The sequence below is a fragment of the Metarhizium robertsii genome (assembly GCF_000187425.2).
Source record: "Metarhizium robertsii ARSEF 23 chromosome Unknown MAA_Scf_11, whole genome shotgun sequence".
NCBI lineage: Eukaryota > Fungi > Ascomycota > Sordariomycetes > Hypocreales > Clavicipitaceae > Metarhizium > Metarhizium robertsii.
The window spans coordinates 308,249-330,608 of NW_011942151.1; the positions used below are offsets into that span (position 1 = coordinate 308,249).

Here is a 22,360-nt window from a genome sequence, read left to right on the forward strand (position 1 = left end):
GAGGGATATTCATATACCATCATCGCCGTGGCCATGTCGTCGAGCGAGAAGAAAATTGTAGAGACGTCGGCTCTCCAAGCCGCTCCCTATACAGACAACTCGACCCCGGAGAAGTCTGCGGCCAATCCAACGTCGAGCTCTGGACTACGACAGCGCGTGCATCTCGTCACCAAGCAGGACATTGACGACACGACGCTCTTCTACAACCGGCACAAGGATGATGTCGAGCCCATCAAGCCAGATGAAGAGAGACGCCTGAACCGCAAGAACTTTTGGTTCTTGCTGATGCAGACGTGGTGGGTAGCCTTCTTGATTCACCTGGACAAGTCGACGCTGTCCCAGGCCAGCACCATGGGCATATTCCGAGACGTCAAGATGAGCAAGAGCGAGTACAACGACCTCTTTGTTCTATTCTATGCGGGCTACCTCATTGCCTTGTGGCCGGGTGCTGCTCTTGCGCAGCGCGTTGGACACAAGCAATTCATCACGGGCTCCCTGTTGCTTTGGGCCCTGCTTCTCGGCATGCATCCGCTGGTAAAGACGGGCAAGCAGATGATGGGGCTGCGATTTATTCTTGGCATGGTACGTAATAGAGGCCCCGATGTCTTCAGTGTTGTACTTTGTTTCTTTCGTACATGGCGATGCCTTGCCAGACCTAACCGCTTCATCAACAACAGACCGAATCCCAAATCGTGCCGTCGACCACGGTGCTGCACCAAGCCTTTTTTCCTCCGAAAAAGAGTCCCTGGGTCCAGCTGCTCTGGTGGGCGTCTGGCAGCTTCGCCAACGTCCTCTTGACCATGGTCGCGTACAAGCTCATCATTGACGACCAGGTGGGCGGTCTCGCGGGGGGCATCTCGTCGTGGAAGTGGCTGCACATCATTTGTGTCATCTTGACTTTTCTCGTCGCCGTGCCTCTCATCATCTTCCTGCCGAATAACCCGTCCGAGGCCAAGTGGCTCACGACCAGGGAAAAGGTGCAAACGATTCGCATCATTCGCGAGACGCACTCTGGTATTTCCAACAAGTCCTTCAAGTGGTATCAAGTTCGCGAGTGTTTTACCGACGTCAAGAGCTGGTTGTTCATGTGAGTTTGCTTGTCGTTGCGTTGGTTGCATCCGTGGGCACATTCTAACCGCTCCCTCAAGCATTCACATGTTCTTCAACGAGTTGCCGAATAATACGTCGCAGCAGTTGCCGCTCATTCTTGTTGGCTTCGGATTCACCCCGGCCCAAAGCGCCCTGTTCAACATTGCCAAGCCTCTTTGGGGATCGTTTCTGATTCTCGTTTCCGCAGCCATGCTGTACGGTACAGAGCTCGGCGTTGGGTACACCTGCGCCATTTCCTACATACCTTGCTTCGTGGGAGGCATCATCATGGTGAGTGTTCCTGAGCACTAGGGGGATGAGCATCGAGTACTAACGGCGTGCCCAAGGTCTCGGCGCCGTGGTCGAACAAGATTGCGCTCGTTGTGGGAACGCAAATCTCAACGTTCAAGCCCTCGTACCTTTTGGGCTTGTCGTGGGCAGGAACTACCACTGTTGGGTATACCAAGAAGCTGTGCTTGATGTCTACATGCATCGTCGCGGCATCCGTCGCCAACATGATATCACCCGAGTAAGTCGTGCGACGTCCATCTGCGCGCAGCCACATGTAGCAATGTGCGTAAACTGACTCATTTTGTGCGGCAACAGATTCTGGCAGGAGAAATACAAGCCCCGGTATCTTCTTCCGTGGGCATTCATGACGGCATTCTGGCTCATCTCACCCATCATGTGTCTCATCATCCGATGGTATCTTGTCAACCAGAACAAACAGCGGGCGGCAAGACTCGAAGAGACGCGAGGCAGCGACTCGGAAGTCGAGGGCCTGGACACTGGCAGCGAGATTTTGCAGTTGAATGACCAGGATCTGGATCTGACTGATGGCCAGAACTTGCGCTTTGTCTACCCGCTTTAGGAAACCTTTGTCAAGGAGGGATCGAAATGGATTGTGTCATGCTTGAATCGACTCACTGTATCAAATCCTGTTGGACCAACCCGAGTGTTGCGCTGGCGGTCAATGGCAGTTCGCTGCATGCCCGCAGTGCGTCCTAAAATTTAGTTTTTTTCTCTATTGCTGAACTACCAAACACAAATGGAGATTGCATTGTTCCTGTATCTCGTCCGAGTCCTTTACACAGCAGCTACTTGAATACATTCCTTGGTGCCATTGTCGCACTGTCAATGCCGTAGCCTGCAGTCCGGTCTGATATTCTTGTATAAAAATTGGATTCAATGTTGCCCCTGCGCCAAGGATTTCAGAGCCAATAATGACGATAACCCCCTGAGCGAGGCCCTGCTTGGCCAATCTCACTAGCAGCAACAGAGAACCTATCAGGAGGATTGCCCTGAATGCCATGCCATGGCTGGGCGCCACCAAGACACCAAACGCGGGCGGCGCGCCTTGATGATTGCCGACGAGTGGGTCAATGAAGAGCAGAGAATGGGTATTTGGGGCAGCCGAGTTTGTTCACACGACGTAGATGGCTTTGCGGATTCATGGAAACATTGAAGACGGGAAACGTTGTGCGGGTTGTGCCATGACTACTCCGTATACGGAGGAGAATATCCCGTCCTGCCCCAAGACCCGGACCGGGGGCAAATGCAACAGTTCATCATGTGAACCCGTGGCGTAGCAGGATTCCGCCATGAGTGTGGGTGCATCGTCACTTGCCATGCGGAGCTCATGATCTAACAATGTTGCACAGGCGAGACACACGACGCACAGAATCCGACGAGGGCTAACCCGTCCGGATATCGTGATCTGCGTTATCCAACCTGCCAGGGTGGCACAGAATTGGCCGTGGCATTACCGACGACGCGATGCAACGACAATATTGAACGAACCGGCAAGGGTGATGTGGACGCATCTAAGACATTGGTCGAAGACATGGCCATGGCGAGATGTCATCTGAGGCTTCTCCTCCCGGCCTCTCACATTCCCCAAAACAATGCCGATTATCAAGGCAAACCAGGTAGCACTCCGTGTGTTCATACATGTATAAAGTCATGGATCGGCACAAACATGGCCTTCACCCTGGGCGCGCCTGGTTCAACCTCGTGGGCTGAAGCCATTACCCGTTCCCATCGCTTTCTCCCTTTCGGGGACAAGGAGAACAACAATGGTGCATGCGCAGACGCTCGGCTGGCTTTCTGCCATGCTGCTTGCCCCTTTCCCACGAGCCCATGCCCAAGAGCTCGGTCGCATCGACCCCCTTCAATACGTCGACACGCTGATCGGGGCAAGTAATGGCGGCAACGTGTTTCCCGGCGCAACGGTGCCGTATGGCATGGCCAAGGCGGTTGCAGACACGACCAGCGGCAGCAACCAAGGCGGGTTTACTCTCGATGGCGCGCCAGTATCTGGCTTCAGTCTTCTTCACGACTCGGGAACCGGTGGTGCGCCGTCGTTGGGCAACTTTCCGCTGTTCCCATACAACACATGTAAGGGCGGTGATGTGAACAACTGCGCATTCCCCAAGAAGACGCGTGCCACCTTTGGCAAGTTTGCCAACGAGAGCGTCAAGGCGAAACCGGGATACTTTGGCATCACTCTGCAAAGCGGACCCCAGGTTGAAATGACTGCTACAAAACACACCGCATTGTTCCGCTTCACCTTCAAGGGCGCTGCTGCGGGCGACAAGCCGCTTATACTCCAGGATCTCAGCGACCTTTCCGACTCGCGACAGGACAACGGGACTATTCAAGTCGACCCCGAGACCGGCCGCATCACGGGCAGTGCCATCTTCGTGGCCAGCTTTGGTCAAGGCAAATACCGGCCGTTTTTCTGTACCGACTTTCACGGCGCCGACATTGCCGACAGCGGCATCTACGCCGACAGCCGCGCCAGCACTGATGTTCACCAACTCAAGATTTCTCGCTCCATCAACGGCTACCCTCTGCCCGGCGGCGCCTTTGTTCGCTTTGTTGACGGAAACAAGCCCGTCTACGCCCGTGTTGGCCTTAGTTTCATGAGCAGCGAGCAGGCCTGCGCCAATGCCGAGGATGAGATGCCCGAGTTTGACTTTGACAAGCATGCTCGTGACGCACAGGATGCGTGGCGAAAAAAGCTGTCTCCCATTACCGTGGATCCCAGGGGAGTAGACGAGAGCTTTGTGACCAACTTTTACTCGGGCATCTACCGCACCATGGTGAATCCGCAAAACTACACGGGAGAAAACCCGCTCTGGCAGGACGGCGAGCCCTACTTTGACTCGTTCTACTGCATATGGGACCTGTTCCGCTCGCAGTTTCCGTTCCTGACCATTGTCGATCCCGAGGCCGTCGCGCAAATGATTCGCTCGCTCATCTCGACGTACGAGCACGACGGGTGGCTGCCAGACTGCCGCATGAGCTTCAGCAGAGGCTACACGCAGGGCGGCTCCAACGCGGACAATGTACTGGCGGACGTCTTCATCAAGGGCATCACGGCGGGCATCGACTGGGACAAGGGCTACGAGGCGGTCAAGAAGGACGCCGAGGAGGAGCCGTACGACTGGTGCTGCCGCGGCCGGGGCGGCATCGACTCGTGGAAGCGGCTGGGATACGTGCCGGTGCAGGACTTTGACCACAAGGGATTCGGGACCCTGACGAGGTCCATCAGCCGCACCGTCGAGTATGCCTACAACGACTTTTGCATCGCGCAAATGGCAAGGAGCCTCGGCACCAGGGACGAAGAGGAAAAGTACACGGCCAGCAGCGGGAACTGGCAAAACTTGTACAAGGCCGACCAGCCGTCCTCGCTGCCCGACGGCACAAACACGGGCTTCACGGGCTTCTTCCAGCCGCGATATCTGAACAAGACGTGGGGATACCAGGATCCCCTCAAGTGCAGCAACACCGACGCGAGGAGCGTCTGCTCGCTCCAGAACAGCGGGCCCGAGACGTTTGAAAGCAGCGTCTGGGAGTATGGCTTGTAAGTGATTCCCGCGGCGTGGCCGAACGCCCATGCAAGTATGCTGACCACGGCTCAGTTTTGTCCCCCACGACCAGGCACAGCTCATCGCCCTCTACGGCGGCCCGGACCAGTTCGTCAAGCGCTTAAACTACCTCCACGACAAGGACATCACGTACATTGGCAACGAGCCCGCGTTCCTGACCGTCTTTCAGTATCACTATGCCGGGCGGCCGGCCGAGTCCGCCCGCCGCAGCCACTTTTACATTCCGAAATACTTTTCCCCCAAGCCCGAGGGTCTTCCCGGCAACGACGACAGCGGCGCCATGGGCTCGTTTCTCGCGTTTGCCATGATGGGGCTGTTCCCGAACCCGGGCCAGAACGTCTATCTGATTACGCCGCCGTATTTCGAGAGCGTGCAGATCAGGCACCCCCTCACCAAGAAGACGGCCACGATTCGAAACGTCCATTTCGACCCCTCGTACAAGAATATATATATCCAGAGTGCCACGCTAAACGGCGAGCCCTACACGAAGAACTGGATCGACCATTCCTTCTTCACCGAGGGCAAGGAGCTTGTTCTCACGCTGGGCGGCGCGGAGAGTTCGTGGGGCACCGCCGTCGAGGACTTGCCTCCCAGCCTGAGCTCGTACACGGGATTCAACGGGACGCAGGGGAAGCGCTCTGTACGGGCACCGAGGGGCGGTGGCGGCTACCGCGGAGAATTCCGAAGCGGTTCGCTGGGTATCTGATGGAGTAGCGTGGTCTGTTGTGTTCTGCATCCAGGCATTGTATAAAGCCATTTAGTGTTGTTCATTTTTCGCCCACCAGGGGTGCGTTTGCAAAGAGTCCGATTTCTATTCCTTGGTGCATCTAGAGCGTAACAATGCCGTCGAGTTGGTGAAGAGCAAAGGTGTCACCGCTGGGAAGCGCTTCCAGCCTTGCATGCACTTGCTTGTCTTCGTAGAGCCGTGTCTCGGCGGCGGTATCAACGTTGTCGGGCGCTGCGTATCGCTTACACTCCGACTTGTCGCATAGCCACCGCGATTGTCTGCTGACAGTGGTAGGAATTCTTGGTGCCGCTATTGCGCCAACGGTAACCGCTCTCGCACGTTGATGTACTCCTGGCTGAGGTCGTCAATACCAATGGCCCGTCCGGCGTTTGTGCAGGGGATGATTTGCACATGGTCCAGATTAGGGTTCATCTTTGTATCATGGCCAAGCAACAAGGTTCGGAGAAAGCAACGGCGTGTTGTGAATCCTTTAGATCGCGGGTGTAATACCAGGCTGAGGGCGTAGCTCGAGTTGAACCGGCTGACAAGAGACTCAAGAGTCAAGACGGAAGTCGGGTGACGAGCTGAACAAGTGGGGAAGACCATTAATTGATCGCAGCTGCACCAGACTTATTATAGTTGCCGTAGTTGCTTTGACCCGTCGAGAAATGGCGCGGTGGCGGTGTCAACCCTACATGTAATCCATCAACTCACAGCGACCATCCCTGCCAACATTGAACGTCCCGTCACGATGGACAGCGAATGCCGCTTACCACCCAGACAAGAATTGGGATGGCCTCTGGATTGACAGGAAACGACACCGGTCAAAGGCCAAGTCGTCAGCCAAGTCGTCAGCCAAGTACGCCGAGAACCCAAAACCTCAATGGCAAGCCCAGCTCGTCTGGGAAGCGCAAAATTCCGCATCGCGTCACCGTAGCCTGCACGACCTGCCGCAACCAGCATTTGCGGTGTGATGGAACAACGCCTACGTGCACACGCTGTAGACAAGGCAATAAGCGATGCGTGTACAAGGATATACGCCCCCAGAGGCGCCGTCTACCGAACTGCAATGACTCAACGGCCCTGGGACCGGATCCGAGTCCGCCGGGGCATGCCGGGCCCTCACGACAGAGTTGGTCCGCATCGCAAAGCTCGGAGCCCACCGGTTTTCATGAGGACGTGTGCTCTCTTGACGACTCTGCCGGCCTGTTTAGCGATCCCTTTTCTACTCCGCAGGATGAGAATCCTCATCAAAGTAAAGCCCTGGACAGCTTCTACGCCTCGTTCTTCAAGGGCCACCCCTTCGTTCTACCAAAAGCCCGCCTCGTCAACCAGTTTGACAAAGATCCGAGCTCAGTGGCCCACGTAATAAAGGCCATGGCCTTTATTGGCGCCCTGTATATCCCGAATTCTGCGTCACAGGCGTACCGGGCCGCGATTGAGACGGCGATTGCTAACCACCTCCCACGGAATGGTTTCACTGTGCAGTGCCTCCTGCTGTATGCCGGCGCCCTGGAATGGAGTGGCGAACAAGACTATGCGCGTAGCATTCTGGATAAGGCCAAGTCGATGGCTCTAGATATCGGACTACAATCGCGGCGGTTTGCAAGGGCGCACAGCGATGGCTGTCTGGTGTTGGCGGAGAGCTGGAGACGGACATGGTGGGAATTGTACATTATCGATGCCATCTTCGCAGGTATTCGGCACCAACCGACCTTTGCGCTGTGGCATGCCGAGTACGACGCCGATTTGCCCTGCGAAGAAATGGACTACATCCAAGGAGTAAGCGAGACCGGGCGCCGCCATGGCAAAACACTAACGAGGCCATTGTAGAACATTCCCCCGCCGCGGACACTTGCAGAGTACGATGACCGTGCGTTTGAAGATGGCGACGGTTTGTTTTCCTCGTTTGCCTATCTCATAGATGCTTCGCGAATGCTGGGTACCGCGTTGCCGACAGTGGACGAGCAAGGCGATGACACGACGTCGCAGGTCAAGAATGCCGAGGCCAATATAACAAGTTGGCACTTGTATCTTCCCGAGAGCAAGAAGGAGCCCGTGCAGCCAGACGGAACCGTTGACGAGGTCATGTTCCGCGCGCACATGCTGCTCAATACGTACGTCGAGGCTCGTCCCTCCCGACACCATCTCGCTAACCTCGCAGCGTGACGACGCACCTCCATCGCCCTCGGTCGAGGCTTCACTACAGCACCATGGAGATTTTGTGTTCCCGATATGCCCCGCCTCAAAATGCCAGCGTCTTGGAAGTCTTCAACGAGCGTCACACCATGCAGGCCGTCAATGCCGCCAAAGCGCTTGTCCAACTATTCACGCTCTCTGCATCTCCGACGACGCACAGTCCGTTCATCATGTGTATGGGATCCATGGCTGCGGCAACACACATATCTGCTTGCGAGTACTACCTCAAGGGGTCGGAGTATGCCCATGCCAAGGATCGTGTTCGTGTCTTCCTCGGTGCCTTACGAGCATTCGAGGACATATGGCCACAAGCAAGGAAGTGGTCTGGGGAGGTCAAGCTCATGGCCAAAGCAGTGTTTGACAGCAGGGGCAAGAACGGGGAGCTCATATTACAGAGTCAGCAGGACGGCGTCGGCAGCGGCCTCGGAGCCGGCGTTGCTGGATTGGATTTGGCCTTGTTGAGAAGCTGCTTCGAGAGTTGATGCAAAACTGGCATCATGGGTGGAAACATTGTACATGGAAGCACAAAGTCATTTATATAAACTTGAAGAGTTTAAAAATCAGAAAAGCATTACTACTCGCCCGAACCCACAAACTCAATCACCGCCTTGCCATCTCTGCCTCTCTGACCGCCATACTCCCACGCCTCGAGCCCCTTGTCGATGCTAAACGACTTTACAGGAATGGGCGCCAGTCTACCCTCATCCAACAGACTCGTCAGTTTCGACAAGATGGCACCGCTTGCCGTGACAACAAAATACGCCCACTGTACATGTGGGTGTTGCTTCAACTCTTCCGGGGTTGCTTTCCCAAACGCCCACGGCGGCGGGGGATCAGCCACCGTCACGATGCTGCCATTTGGCTTGACGCATTTCCAAGTCTTGGAGAGAGTTTCCTCGCCCACCGTATCAAGTACCGCGTCAACATCCCGCACCGAATCCTCCCAATTTGGCCAGTGGTAGTCCACCGTAGTCGCAGCCCCCAGTGATTTCAGGTACGCGTGGTTCTTCGCCGACGCAAGAGCAACGACTTGGCAGTCCAAAATGCTGGCCGCGATTTGTACCAGCATGAGTCCGACAGCACCCGAGGCACCCGTGACGAGAACCTTGGTGCCCTCGCGCACTTTGGCATGCTGGTGAATCGCTTCCCACGCCGTCAAGAATGGGATGGGCAGCGCGGAAGCCTGCGCGTGCGATGTAGACGCGGGCTTCGCGGCAATTTCCTCCGGAGACACGACAGCATACTCTGCCTGTCCGCCGGCGTCCGAAGTTGCCTTGAGCATGGCAAACACGTGGTCGCCGACTTTGAAGGGCCCCGTGTAAGCTGGGCCAAGGGCGTCGACGACACCGGATATGTCGTGGCCCGGAATCCTGGTGGAACTGTCGTATAATTCCGGCCACGTAACCTCGTCAGCGGTAATGCTTGCGGCGTGGACCCGGACAAGAACCTGGTCTTGTTGAGGACTGGGTTTGGCGGCGGCCGTGTTGAGAATAATCTGGTGGCTGCCCTTGGAGCCAGTGACTTGGATTGCCTTCATTGTTGGGAAAGATGTGCTGGACATGGGAACTTTTGTGTGCGGTGAATGCTGAAGAGAGCCCCGGCTTGTTTTGGATGCTGTTGTTGCAACTCTTGGATAAGCTGGACCTGGTTTGTGCCACTTATAGTAAGCTTTTTGATGTCGAGCTTGTTCTTTGGATCGGGTCGAGGATGACGTGAATATCGGGTCGGTCGGGTCACTCGGGTCGGAGTGGGTGTCCTCCGGGCGGACGTGGCTGTACAGGCAAACGAGTAGCCCAGACTGCAAAGTGTTGACGAGTTATCCCTGTATATTCCCATAAAAACACATATTTTGGACCCAAGCCACCCGAGTCTTTCATCATGAGCCGAGAGTGGACAGATGATGGTCCCAACAATCCCTCGATGATTTGGGTATATAAGGGTAGGGCAGGTGCAAGCTTGGGTAGAGGAGAAATCATCTTCACCATTCCACACGATTTCTTCCCATCATTAAGAGAAAACCAAATTTACTCACCTAATTAATATACAAGCAATCTTGCCATGGAGTCAACCCAAGACAGCTCGTAAGTTGCGCCACCGGTCAGACGGCTCTAACCCTCACTTACACCAGTAGTGCCCGTCCCCGAGAAAGTCTCGGCATTATATTCGACCACAAGCTCACCAATGCGCCCGGGAAATCCATTGTTGGGGTTCAGCTTGAATACCCTCCCAATGGATTCACGCCGCCCCATCGCCATGGCGGCGCTACCGTCGTTGCTGTGATCCAAGAGGGTCAGGTCCTCAGCGGCATGAACGGCAACCCACCAAAAGTCTACCATCCTGGCGAGAGTTTTGTCGAGCTGCCAGGTTGTCACCATACTGTTGGTGAGAATAATAGCAAGGTGGAAGGTGCAAAGTTCATGGCAATTTTCGTGGTGGACACCGAGGTGCTCGAGACGCAGGGCTATGAGGGGCTCACGATACTGGACTAGGTGTTGGGCTGTAAAGTTGCAGTTTGGCCATTGCAATATTTGGAGCAAAAGCGTGGGCATAGGGGGCCGTCATAAAAAAAACAGCTAAGAATGGTTCGTGTAGCCTAAATTTGAACTTTTTGAGGCAGGCTCGGGGAGGCTGTAGTGAAGTCATGTTGCTAGCATCCATGGCAGAAGACTCAGGTGCCCATGCCACACAAAATTAAGTATCTAGATATACCGCTATACCGAAGCGGAACCAAGTTCAAGGCCATGTCCGAGTGTGACGCACCGTAACGTAGAGCCGGGGGTCATGGAATTTGCGCAGTGGCACGTCTTTTCTACTGCATTATGGATGCTCGCGTCTTTGGACATGCAACAGATCTACGGAGGAGAATAAAGCAAATGACCATCTCTAACATGTGTGACCCTCGTATATCGGACCATATCCCTTCACCCTAACTCGGACGCTCCCTGGAACTTCTTCTGCCTACTTCAATACGATTCTTACTGTTGATTACATATATCCTTTCCGTCTGAAGGCAGCACTCGAAGCCCAAGAGTCTTGGTGTGACAAGGGTTCAACATAGAAGGCTTGGAGCAATAGCTCAATTCAACTAATAGCAGTCTTTGGTATCAAAGGTCCTTGGTTTTCCTCAAGGCCTTGAAGGTCAAAGACGTCTTTAATACAAGAAGTCGGTGAGGGACTTTGCCCTAGGTCTCGTGACCGTAGCCCTTGTGTAACCAGCGATTTCCGTGTAACAACATGAGCGTGGCGATAATCGTACATAGTTCTCCGTTACGCGATGGCTTGATCAACTGCTTCTGGACCAACTAAATCAATTCTATGACGTTGAAATCGACCGACTATAATTAAAATACGCCAAATAACCGCGATTGCCTTCCTATCAGCTTCGTCTCAGTGAATGCACATGTACGATGTCAAACTTGCCCCGGTACAGACCTTCTCAATTGGGACTCTTTTTCACGGTAATCGATGTTATTTGCCAGGCACAGGAGATATGCAGGGTGGTTCGCCGGCGCGTATTGGCTGGGTAGGATGACAGTGGGCTTATAACCGTTCCATTATTGACAAGATGGACAGAGATGGCAACCCTAGGAGGCTTCTCCTCCACTCTCGGCAAATAATAATATCCACAGGTCAAGTGGACGTCGCTGGGGGCCTTGCCGACACATAGCACCGTAGAGATGATTGGCTCTGCCCCGTTATCTGATGCTCGGGTGCTCGGCTTTCATGTACGATCATAGAGTCGGAACTCGGCATGATATTTGTCACAATACTACCCGACTTGACAAATAGTGGCCAATTTGAAGAGGGTTTAGGAAATAGAGTTTCAAATACTCAATTGCCCGGGACTTTGGCGGAATTCAACTGCCGTTTGAAGCTATAGCATTCGATGCACTCTCGACTGTGACTTGTATACGTCTTGAGATGTACATCAGCAATGGAGTATAAATAAAGGAGCAATCCCAACAAAATTCTTGAAATCATCACAACACACAAACAACCGTTCTCAAACTCTCAATTCAAAAGCTAGCCTACTAAGCTCCCATTTCCTCCAAGACATCATGAACTTCTTCCAGTCCAAGATCATCCTCGCCGCCGTCGCTTGGCTCGCGTTGGCTTCGCCAGCTATGGGTATGAATTCATTTCCTGCATTTTTTTTTTTTTTCATTTCATAGCTCACTCATAGGATCTAGCTTGCCGAACTTCATCTGAATGCCCCAAGGGCAAGATTTGCGATCAACAAAGAGGCTCCCCTACCTTTGGCAAGTGCATCTAGGAGCCGCAATGGCAGACAAAACTAAGGAGGTGCTCATGAGAAGTGGTCCGGCAGACATGATGCAGGTCTCGGTGCAGGTTTTGTCCTAGGAGATTGGCTAGGTTTCCCTGCACTGTTATGCGAATGCAGAGACAAACTTTTGATGCATTTACTTTGCAGGCTGTGGAGGTTTGGCTTGTCAGCTAGAGATGTAGTAAAGAATTGACGCTATATTTCTTCTACTGCTAAATTCTGAGTGGTCTCATCTGTAAATCTGCTTAGCCGCAAAAGCTAACATCACCACAAGCGCCTTGTATACGTTTATTCTTTTGTGCAACACACTGTTCTTTGTGTTAAAGCCTACTTGACCCAACCCTTTAAACTTGAGAAGCATAACTGGCAAGGGCTTAATGAAGGGCTTGGAGTGTAATGACTCAATTCAAAGATAATCTCGTAGGATGTCAAAGGTCCTTAGTTTCCTAAAAGAAATAAAGGGGCTAGCAACTACTATATATACAAGAAGAGAGCGTCTGTACCTAGGGTTTCTACTAGGTCATGTGTGCAGTCTGTGTAACCTTGAGGCCCTTTATCAGCAATGCCTCTTTATCGGGCTTTGTTGTTGAGTCCTACCCGTGTAGCAATAACATAAATGTAGGGCGTAGGATAAGAGGTCAACTGGTTCACAAAGTGTCCTTTCTCTTACTCGTGCAACTTGGTCACAACCAGATCGTCACAGTAGACAACGACAGATGGGCCACCGGTCAAATAGCTCAAGCCCTTGTCGGGATTCCAGTTTGGCCGATATATGCCTTGCTTGAAGTACGGAGCTTCAGTTTGGTGGTAGTTATTAGAACCTTTGTGCACAGCAACAGTTTTGTCATTGAGAATAACCGTTACTGTGCCGTTCAATTCCGGACGAGACCAATCAATCCGAAAATCCCATTGGGTCCATGTACCCTTGGTGGTTTGACCAAGGTCGTACCATCGAGCCTTTGGTTTGCTGTCGCTCGGATTCTCTAGGTGGTGCACCACTAGTAACCACCGCATATCCTTGACAGAGAGCGCGATTGGAGGATTCGTATTTTGGCCGTTTGTGAGTTGAAACCCGTGCCACTGGGCGACGATGGTGTTGACGGACGTATCTACCCAGTCTGTGGGAAGATAATTGACGAATGAGAAGGAGAAGGATCCATATCCTAGGGAATTCTTTGCTATCTCGGATCGCCAAGAGACCCCGTCATTGGGCACAGTAAACTTGGCCGATTGTTGGCCGTGGAAAACAGGGTTGGTCACTGCGGTAATCGAGCCACTGCCATCGACTCGGTACCGTGAATGGTTGAATTGGGGCGCCGATCCCTCAAAGTCGTCGGAAAAAACAACGGCGGAGTGTAATGTGCTGCTTGGGAAGATAGTAGGTGCCCTTTGCCCCGGGACAAGAGCCGTTGCCGAGGGGACTGCAGACACGGAAGTCACCAAAGAAGAATGACTGCTTCCCATGGTGTCGAGGTTGGATTCGGGCGGACAAGCTGTATAACGAGGCAATGACGCAGAGGAAGAGATGGGGCAAGCACAGTAACTCGAAGTATGTGTATAGAACTTGGAGGCGGACAAGGAAAATGAGAGATTATTTTTCTTGAGGTGCTAGGGGACATAAAGTAAGCAAGTCTCCTTGAGCTGTACATATGCATATCGCCATATGTGATTAGGTCGGCTGGGAGATCAATATATGCATAAGGCCACATGCACAACGCTGCTTTCATGAAGATTGTCCGGATTTGGTCATGCCACTGAACCCCCACGCAATATTAATAAATACATATCAATAAAAAGCAATAAATTCAACTTTTCATGCCATTAGGTATTGAATATCTACTCCGTAGTAGAGTCACCAGAAAATAAAAGGATCGAGAACAACCAAAGGGCAGAAAACGGCCAATATCTACCATTAGTTGCATTTATTGGCTATTAAACCAAGGCGAAAAAGGACAAATAAATTGCCGGCGCCGCGAAAACACTGCGTAGTTGACCCTAACCCTAAAGATCGGGCAGGGTTATTTGCCTGAATTTGCCATCTCATCCTGATATAACCTGTTGGTGTTCACGCTAATAGCAAGCACTGCAATAGCTTGGGTGATTTTCATCCACACACAGAGATCTAAAAACTAGCTGGCTATAATCTACTTTATATAGGCTCAGAAAAGAGGTATTATAATAGCTTTGGCATAACTTTGCCGTAAAGGAAGCGTCAAACCGATATTACACAAGGACTATGATCACGAAACGCCAGGGCCCGTAGACTCACCGCCGCGTTGTACAAATAAGGGTCTTCTGCCTGAGGGCCTTGGAAGAAACTTAGGACCTTTGATACCAAAGACTCGCTGTTATTTGATGAATTGAGCTATTGCCCTCTACAGAGCCCTCATCACAGGCAGATGTGGAATAGGCCATTGAGCATCTCACTATACAGCAGTCAATGGGTATCTCAAATGCAGAAGCCCTAATTCATACGGGCCATCAATGGCAACCAGATTGGACAAAATGTCCTTTGGCCTCTGCATTGGTAACTAGATTTAAGCGAAACACGCTGCCTGTTCGTCACCTATAATTCACAGATGCTATGCTATGCAGCCGTCCGCTCCTTGACTACTACTCTCGAATGTTCATCATTCTGCAGATGCTGTTTCCTTGATTATGTTTTGGGAAAAAAAATCATTGACGGTGGTGGCCTTGAATCAAATCCTTTGCGGCAACTTTTCTGCATTCCTCTAACACCCTTAACTGTTCGGCAACCTCGGCCAGTCTGCTAATGACTTCCTTATTCCCCCGCGTAAAGCTAAATATCACATAGGGAATCCCAACATCGTCGCAAAACTCCTTGACATATTTTTGGGCGCGGCGCAAGTTATGTCTCGGGAGACGAGGGAACAAATGATGCACGACTTGAAACTGGAGGCCGCCGTGTATAAAGTCCAGCCAGGGAGGGCAGTCGACATCCATGGTCGTCCGCGCCATCTTCTGGGCAAACGACTCGTGGACACCCAGATCGGCGCTCGACATGGCAAAGTGGCTGAGTGTGAGTTGTACGTGCAACGGCGCGGTGACCATGTGCGAGATGAGCAGAAACGTGATGCGGGACGACCACGTCGGGATCGAGAGGTATAATGTCCGGTAGCCGAACCAGTACCAGAAAAAGGCCTGGCCGGCCATTTCGAGATGGCGATGCCACCACGCCGGGCCTTTACGCGGCGCCTGCGCCGGATCTAGGAGATATAGCCATGCCAGGCGGTACAGGTTGAAACGACCCATTAACAGGATGGGATAGTAGAGGTAATGCTGATGCTTGATGAAGAACTGAGACGCGGCGTCGAATTTCATCACACGGTCGTAGTACGTCGAGCGGAGGGAAGAAAAAAATCGAGAAGAAATGGCGAAAAATGGCATGTGCTGAATGTCTGGGTCGTGCTCAGGCGAGTTGGTTACGATGTGGTGCACATTGTGATTTCGTTTCCACCAACCGACTGAAAGGCCTCCGAGGAAATCTGCAATAAAGATGCCGATGCAGCTGTCGGTGTGGAATCCATGTGTTATGCTCAAGTGGCCGGCGTCGTGAGCCGCAAAGGCAAGTAGGTGCCAGAATAAACCCAGGCAAATGCTCGAAAGGGTGTAGTACGAATAGTGAAGAAATGTTAAGAAGAGAGCAAAAAGCATCGAGTATCTGGCAAACTCGACAGCGTAGTAGCTATATTCGCACTGGTAGAGGCCTTTGGATCGCAGTTTCTCATCGAGCTGGCGGTATTTTAAGGCAACCTCGTCTTGTGACATTTTGTCGAGAAGAGGATATTTAGAAACATCTGTTGATATGGCGTGGGCTGTTGACGTTTCCACATGGCTGAACTGCCTCGGCTCCGTCTCTGACGAGAATAGCGATGACGCTGTAGAAAGAGGCGTATCATTACCCGTACGCCTCAGGCGAACTTGGTCTCCTGCCTGTCCAATATCGAAGACGGTCGATGATGGTGTGGATGTTCCAGATGAGCTGGCATCTGTTTCGGCGGATAACGCTTCGTCGCCGTCATTCTTGGACACGGGATGTCTAAATATTCCTCCCTGTATCGGGGGCAGAAAGTTTTCCCACATTCCGTGGACTCTTCCTATCACATACTTCTGCATTTGTGCCTGCGCTTCCGCCGAGTGTAGTGCTGCGATTTCGTCCGTGGCATCGCGGCCGACCATGTGCAATATTGATTTGTCCCCGCCCGGATGATATGGAAGCCATGCGTCGGCCTTTAGCACCTGGCCACGAAATATGATTATCTTTCGCCCATCCGCTATCAGTCCTTCTATTTCGCTCCGAGACCAGAGACGGTTTCTGTGTGACATGGCCGGCGCCATGGTCGAGTGGTGAGTGCGGCCAAATTGGCGATAACAATGTCTTTAATAAACAGGAAAAGCACGAGTCCCGCTGAACGGAGCCGAGGCCTTATTAATAAAAGGGCCAATTGGTTTGGTTGTGTGCCTGGTGGTTTCCCGCATCGTTCCACCTTTTACGAACTGATCTCCCCATCACTCCGCCACAAACCGAACGGACATGGCCAGTTCCGGCGGTGGGCCGATGTCGAGTTGCAGTTTGCAGACCCATGTCATGTTCCTGCAGGTGATCGCACGGTACAAGGCTGCCTAGAGTGATTGCGTGGCCCAGCACTTGTGAAACAAAGTTGCCTGCCCAGAGGCTGAGCTATGATGGAGTAAAGAGAAATAAAGAACGGCGGTGACAGCGCATCTACCCTTAATCAAGGCAAGATCCACAGCCTCCACATGTTGCCGAACCTGAGCAACTAATCAAATAATTAGTCTTGGCCAGACAAGTAACCAAGAGACTATTGTGGTCCAGGAGTAATGATTATTTACAAGTGTCAGATGTGCTGATGCCAAACTGGTGACACTGCCTGGCGTCCTTGACGCAACTTGATGCATTAATAATGCGGAAAGCTGAAAAAAAAAAGAGAGACAAAACGAAGAGAAAAAGAAGAAAGAATGCCATATTTCTGTGTGAACGAAACGTTACATGATTAGTTATTGAAGATGAAGTAGGGGGTTACCAAGCATAACAACTAATAACCTATTTATTCTGTCCAGCCTTCCATTATTCCTAACACTACATATAATATTGGTAGTGGTTAGTCTTTGCCTTTATCTCTTATTAGTTTCGAGCAACATGTCAGCAGTACTTCAAGGCAAGACACAATTTGCACAGATCAAAGTACGCAACAACAACCGCAGACAATGCCCGTCGTTATGGTGCCGTCGTTTATAACGATTCTTAAGAGACGTTAATAGTGATGCTTGTTCATCATGTGATATATAGACGGAAATTATCGAGTCGTGGCCAATCAGTTCTTCATCACCCTTGCCATTGTGGCAGAGTGCAGCTGGTACGCCATAGAGGCTCAAGGTAAGCATGGGCACAACTTCACAAGCTAGTGGAATGCTTAACAATTCTTGAGATTGAAAATACACATGTCCCTGCTAAAGTGGGAAGCTCCTCTAATCTGAAAGGTTGATGGATGCACCGGGTGGCCGAGGTCCATGATAAAATGCTTCCGACTAACACGGGCAAGTCCAACGCACTAGGGTTAGGGTTATAGTCTGTTTGACGGCTGGACTGTGGCTTTATTAACCTAGGAAAGTCAATATGATCCTTTATGCTCGGTTCGAAGTTTTGTAAGCCCTCCAATATACGAATTAATAGAAGCGCCAGAACATATTAGTATATAAAGCAAGAAAATCTAAGTTGGTATTCTTATAACTCCACCCTATTATGCGTATAGTATTCTCTCTAATAAACCGCTGCTATCAGATCCTTTTCTACGATCAACCGGTTACGGTTTACAACCTCTTGCCAACGTGAGAATGGCAGCCAAGACAATAACCCCGCCCCAGTGAACAAAAACTCTTGACCTGGCTTGTCACACCCATCCTCCACCCGTATCCCGCCTCACCCCGCTACTCCATTCATCAACATTGAAGCTATCTTGCCTTTTGCCCATACACCTTCCGCTGCCTGAGGCTGTCTCCCGCCATTTGGACGTTCACGGATCAGATTTTTTTAGTCAAGCAAAATCTCTTTATTCTAGGCTCGCTTTGTTCTGCTTCGTTTATAGTTGATCCACGACGCAAGCTATTAGCCGACTAATACTAGAATGCTAATATCTTTAATACATATTGAATTCTCCGCAAACAAAAGCAACCTTTGCTAACAGCCGTGTTCAAAACTATCGTATGGCTGTCCTTTTGTAGTGCATATTACTGACCACCTCTGCACTTAACGAACGCATCTCGGCCTTCCTGAACGCATTTATTAAAGTCGGAAGGGTCTTTGCTTCGGCAATCTCTAAACGCCTTCATGCGAATTTCGTTACATTGCTGCTCGTTCTGCTTCTCTGGCTGCGGTTGCTCGACGGCAGGGGCAGGAGGCGGCGCCTCCTTGGCCTCGGACAAGCCGCTCTTCTCTTGAAGAGACTCGGCCGGGCACCAGCAGTTGGGAGCCGGCACAACCAAGCCATCGGTGTCGGCGGCCTCGTTGCCGGCGGCCGGGGGATCACAGACGCACTTGGTCACGGCCGCAAGAGTGTCCTGGGCATACTTCTGCAGGCTCTCGGGCTCTGGGTTCATTCTTTTCGCCGTGGAACACTTGCACTTGGCATCCCTGACACTGTTGTAAAGCGCAAAGTCCCTCCAGTTGCAGTCGGGCCAGACGGTGCCGCCGGTGCAGGTGCACGGGTAGATGGCCGTGGCTGCGCCTCTGGACGGGTCGAGGCTTTCAATCCAGCATTTCCCGGGAGGGTCGATACCTTTATCGACGCTCGTCGTGTTGTAATTTCCCGTCCACTGGCCGGCGACAGATGCAACCGCCAAGCACAAGAGGGGAAGGACGCGTGGGGTGATGGAGAAGCTCATGATGAAGGTGTTGTAGTAGGATATAAATGTAACTGGTGAACTGAATGAATGTTGGTTGCTTGCAAGACTCTTTGCTTGCCATGGAAGGGAGAGTCCTGACTGTCTTTATATACTTGACCTATGTAACACTTGACACAACAACAGTCAACTCATGACCTGACTCATGTTGGACAGCATAATCGGTTCGCCCACTTGATCTCTTGGTACCGCAATCTCCCCCACTGAGTATATATTATGCGGAAAGAATGGATAGCATAGCATATACAGGAGAAAGGTCTCTATGTGCCGTGATGATGATGCTAGCTGACGCGTAACACTCGAGGCATTACTCGCGACCTGGCCCACGACTGGACTCAGCCTACAGTTATACTGCATGTGTCAGTGGTACCAATCAAGGGGCATCGGAGTGTGCATTCCACCAGACTTTTGCCATGGGCAGGAGCAATAGCATAACGGTTATACGCCCAGGAGGAAGACGCTGCTACGACTTGACGGCGCTTGCCCTCGAAACGCTACCCTCTTTGCTCTTTGAGTATAAAAGATGACTAGAGGTTTATACACTCCAACCCTTGAATGATTAACTACTTGACCCGTAACCTGACAAGGTTTAGGGGGGCAAGCTCTACTAGCCTCTAGCAATCTAGGTATCCTAGGGGGGTATCAACTGTTTTTTTAGTTGCATGTTGTCGTATCGGCTTCGGCTCGCGTTAAAGGGACATGAGTTTGGTGCGTTGATCAAGTTTCTCGTCTAGCATCTCGCACGACTCGGGTATTTTTGATACTTTCGTGTCCAATACCGAGTATTGGCCCCCCGAGTGTCGAATTGTCAGCTCGGGCACACTCCGAGAATACGCTTGCGGGACTTGACACGCCACCGGGGTGGATAGGATATCTGGATTAGGATACCTAGCAGAATGAATGTCGCCGCGAGTAAGTCAAGGCACTTGTGGACGGCAGCTAATGCGGGTTTTTTACAACTTGACGTTTTTCTCACGTGTCTGCACCAGGATGTGATGTGACCCAAGACGACACACCTGCACTCAATTGAGATGGCAGTTGCCTTGAAGCAGCCCTAATACATGTAATTAATAATTAATTTTATTAATTAAATTAATATAAAATAAATTAAAAAAAGGCTAGTTAATTACCAGGACCCACTAGTAAAACAATTAGTAGCTATACCTAGCTAATTTAATAATAACATATAATTTAAAAAACAGTACACGTATTATAATACATTAAATCTACTAGCTTAAAAGGTAATTTATGACCTTACATGCCGGCGAAAGCCTGTAATAAACTCTACGTGTTAGAGACGTAATAATAACGGCGACTCGCGACCACGTGAGTCACACCCCGAAAAACTCAGAGCAATCCGACACAACATAATAATTAATTTTATAAAAAACTTTTTAAAATACTAAAAGGTTAAAAATAAAGCTCAAAAGCTTTAAAAGCAGCGCCTTACTTATATAAGCAGGCGGTCAAAAAAGGCAGCCAATTTGCAGGCAACAACTTTACTACTAGCATTGTATAGCGAGCCGAGTAATACCAGACATCAAGGTACCCAGGCCTAGGTACTGTGGCCGCGTTTGCAACACCGAGGATCAAAAGATCAACAGCCCGAGACAGCTCCGTGCCAATCGCTGCAAGTCGACCCGACGGGTGGTGTCACGTTATGAGACTCATGTTGACTAGCACAGTCAGCGTCCGACATTTCGCGAATTGGAAGTATTCAGCCAATACGCTGTAAAAGGGCATGGCCACAGGTCGTGGACCTACGTCGGACGCATGTACTTTAGCATGCTTGGGCCGTGGTATGAGAGCAAGGCAACGTGGGCGAACCAATCCCTGAGCATCTTGGCCCAATATTCCTAGCCGACTCGAAAGGTCAGATGAAAAGCCTGATATGACGGAACTAGATGCCCCCGCCAAGCCTCACGCGTCTCCTGAGACACCCAGACAAGGCAAATCTCGCAAGACAATGCGAAGGCTTAGCCGACTTGGCAGCCCCCCAAACCTGACTGCGAGCATTGAAAATCAAGGACATGGGGCTGCGACAGGAAGCGGAGCCTGTTGGGCCCAACAATGATGTGGCCAGCGCGACCAAGGCAATGGCGGCTTGCGACACCAAGCGAGACATGGATGTGGGAATCGACAGGGTCAATGGAGCAAACGAGGTCGAGAAGGAAAAACACAAGGCACGAGTTGGCTTCGGTGGTCATGGCCATCCGCGGTAGTGTTGTTGGTTGTCACAGGTCTCACCGAGACTTGAATCGGGAACAAAGACGGGGCGAATAAGATACAGGTCGAATACGTTCTTCCCAGCGATATTGGAACCCAAGCAACTTTCTCTTTGACATTAGCAACGCTCATCTTCCTGGCGAGAGAATGGCCTCTCAGGTTTTTGTGACATCCTCGGCAGGAAGGAACACGTTCAGCCGGCGGGCCTTGCGGTTGAAAATCAAGTCAATGGGAGCTTGCGAGAGGTTTATGAGTGTCACGTCCATCCACGATTCATTATTGACCATGCCGACGGTAATATCCCAATCTATACAAACCCCCGAACACTCTGGCATGGCGTGATTCCATCCCAGCCTCATTGAAGAGGTGATGGGCATGCACAAGTCTGACGTCAGAAATTTGTGCCCTAAGTAATGTTTGCTCAGGGCGACCCGGGACGATGGAACTGCCCGCAATCGAGCGTTTTCGTCATCTTTATGATGGCGTCGCATACCGAAGGTGCTTCAACGAGATTTCAGCTATATGAATAAATAGTCACGGAGTACACTCATGTGATTTGAAACAGCTATGGGCAGAAAGTGTGACAAGGGCTCAGAAAGAGGGCTTGGAGCAATTTAGCTCAATTCAACTAATAACAGTCTTTGGTACCAAAGGTCCTTGGTTTTCCTCAAGGCCTTGAGGGACCAAAGCCGTCTATTTATACAAGAAGTCGGTGAGGGCCTTCTGCCCTAATCCCGTGACCGTAGCCCTTGTGTAACCTGCGATTTCCGTGTAACAGAAAGGTATGTGTGCTGTCTCTGTTAATATAACTAAGCATTTATACAGATTGTTCCTTCATCATTGCGTTTTAAATACGATAATGTCTAGCATAAGGATCAACACTGCATACTAATATCCAGCAGTTTTCCAAGCCTCCGGAGAAACGGCCTTTACTCAAACCTCTTTGTAAAACCAATGATAGAAAGGATATAGCTAAAGGGCTTATAGGCTTCAACGTCG

The 22,360-nt window shown here is 51.3% G+C and overlaps 8 protein-coding genes across 8 annotated transcripts; 4 read left to right on the forward strand and 4 right to left on the reverse strand.

The window, feature by feature from the left end:
• Window positions 1-33: 33 nt before the first annotated feature.
• On the forward strand, window positions 34-1,960 carry MAA_06635 (Major facilitator superfamily domain, general substrate transporter; the record flags this gene model as incomplete). The annotated part of the gene is made up of 5 exons (XM_007824633.1): window positions 34-582; window positions 678-1,087; window positions 1,149-1,380; window positions 1,437-1,618; window positions 1,696-1,960. The coding sequence occupies 5 exons, from the start codon at window positions 34-36 to the stop codon at window positions 1,958-1,960; spliced, it is 1,638 nt and encodes a 545-aa protein (XP_007822824.1).
• Window positions 1,961-3,164: 1,204 nt separating this feature from the next.
• Window positions 3,165-5,688, forward strand: MAA_06636 (Glycosyl hydrolase 92; the record flags this gene model as incomplete). Its single annotated transcript, XM_007824634.1, has 2 exons — window positions 3,165-4,957; window positions 5,016-5,688. 2 exons carry the CDS (start codon window positions 3,165-3,167, stop codon window positions 5,686-5,688), a joined length of 2,466 nt encoding a protein of 821 aa, XP_007822825.1.
• An 813-nt stretch (window positions 5,689-6,501) lies between these two features.
• Window positions 6,502-8,390, forward strand: MAA_06637 (C6 zinc finger domain-containing protein; the record flags this gene model as incomplete). Its single annotated transcript, XM_007824635.1, has 3 exons — window positions 6,502-7,491; window positions 7,543-7,826; window positions 7,874-8,390. The coding sequence occupies 3 exons, from the start codon at window positions 6,502-6,504 to the stop codon at window positions 8,388-8,390; spliced, it is 1,791 nt and encodes a 596-aa protein (XP_007822826.1).
• A 92-nt stretch (window positions 8,391-8,482) lies between these two features.
• On the reverse strand, window positions 8,483-9,445 carry MAA_06638 (Alcohol dehydrogenase superfamily, zinc-type; the record flags this gene model as incomplete). The annotated part of the gene is made up of 1 exon (XM_007824636.1): window positions 8,483-9,445. The coding sequence occupies one exon, from the start codon at window positions 9,443-9,445 to the stop codon at window positions 8,483-8,485; it is 963 nt and encodes a 320-aa protein (XP_007822827.1).
• A 521-nt stretch (window positions 9,446-9,966) lies between these two features.
• MAA_06639 (RmlC-like jelly roll fold protein) lies at window positions 9,967-10,397 on the forward strand (the record flags this gene model as incomplete). The annotated part of the gene is made up of 2 exons (XM_007824637.1): window positions 9,967-9,989; window positions 10,040-10,397. The coding sequence occupies 2 exons, from the start codon at window positions 9,967-9,969 to the stop codon at window positions 10,395-10,397; spliced, it is 381 nt and encodes a 126-aa protein (XP_007822828.1).
• Window positions 10,398-12,859: 2,462 nt separating this feature from the next.
• Window positions 12,860-13,657, reverse strand: MAA_06640 (PKD domain-containing protein; the record flags this gene model as incomplete). Its single annotated transcript, XM_007824638.1, has 1 exon — window positions 12,860-13,657. One exon carries the CDS (start codon window positions 13,655-13,657, stop codon window positions 12,860-12,862), a length of 798 nt encoding a protein of 265 aa, XP_007822829.1.
• Window positions 13,658-14,869: 1,212 nt separating this feature from the next.
• On the reverse strand, window positions 14,870-16,552 carry MAA_06641 (delta-6 fatty acid desaturase; the record flags this gene model as incomplete). Its single annotated transcript, XM_007824639.1, has 1 exon — window positions 14,870-16,552. One exon carries the CDS (start codon window positions 16,550-16,552, stop codon window positions 14,870-14,872), a length of 1,683 nt encoding a protein of 560 aa, XP_007822830.1.
• Window positions 16,553-18,463: 1,911 nt separating this feature from the next.
• Window positions 18,464-19,117, reverse strand: MAA_06642 (uncharacterized protein; the record flags this gene model as incomplete). Its single annotated transcript, XM_007824640.1, has 1 exon — window positions 18,464-19,117. The coding sequence occupies one exon, from the start codon at window positions 19,115-19,117 to the stop codon at window positions 18,464-18,466; it is 654 nt and encodes a 217-aa protein (XP_007822831.1).
• Window positions 19,118-22,360: the final 3,243 nt, after the last annotated feature.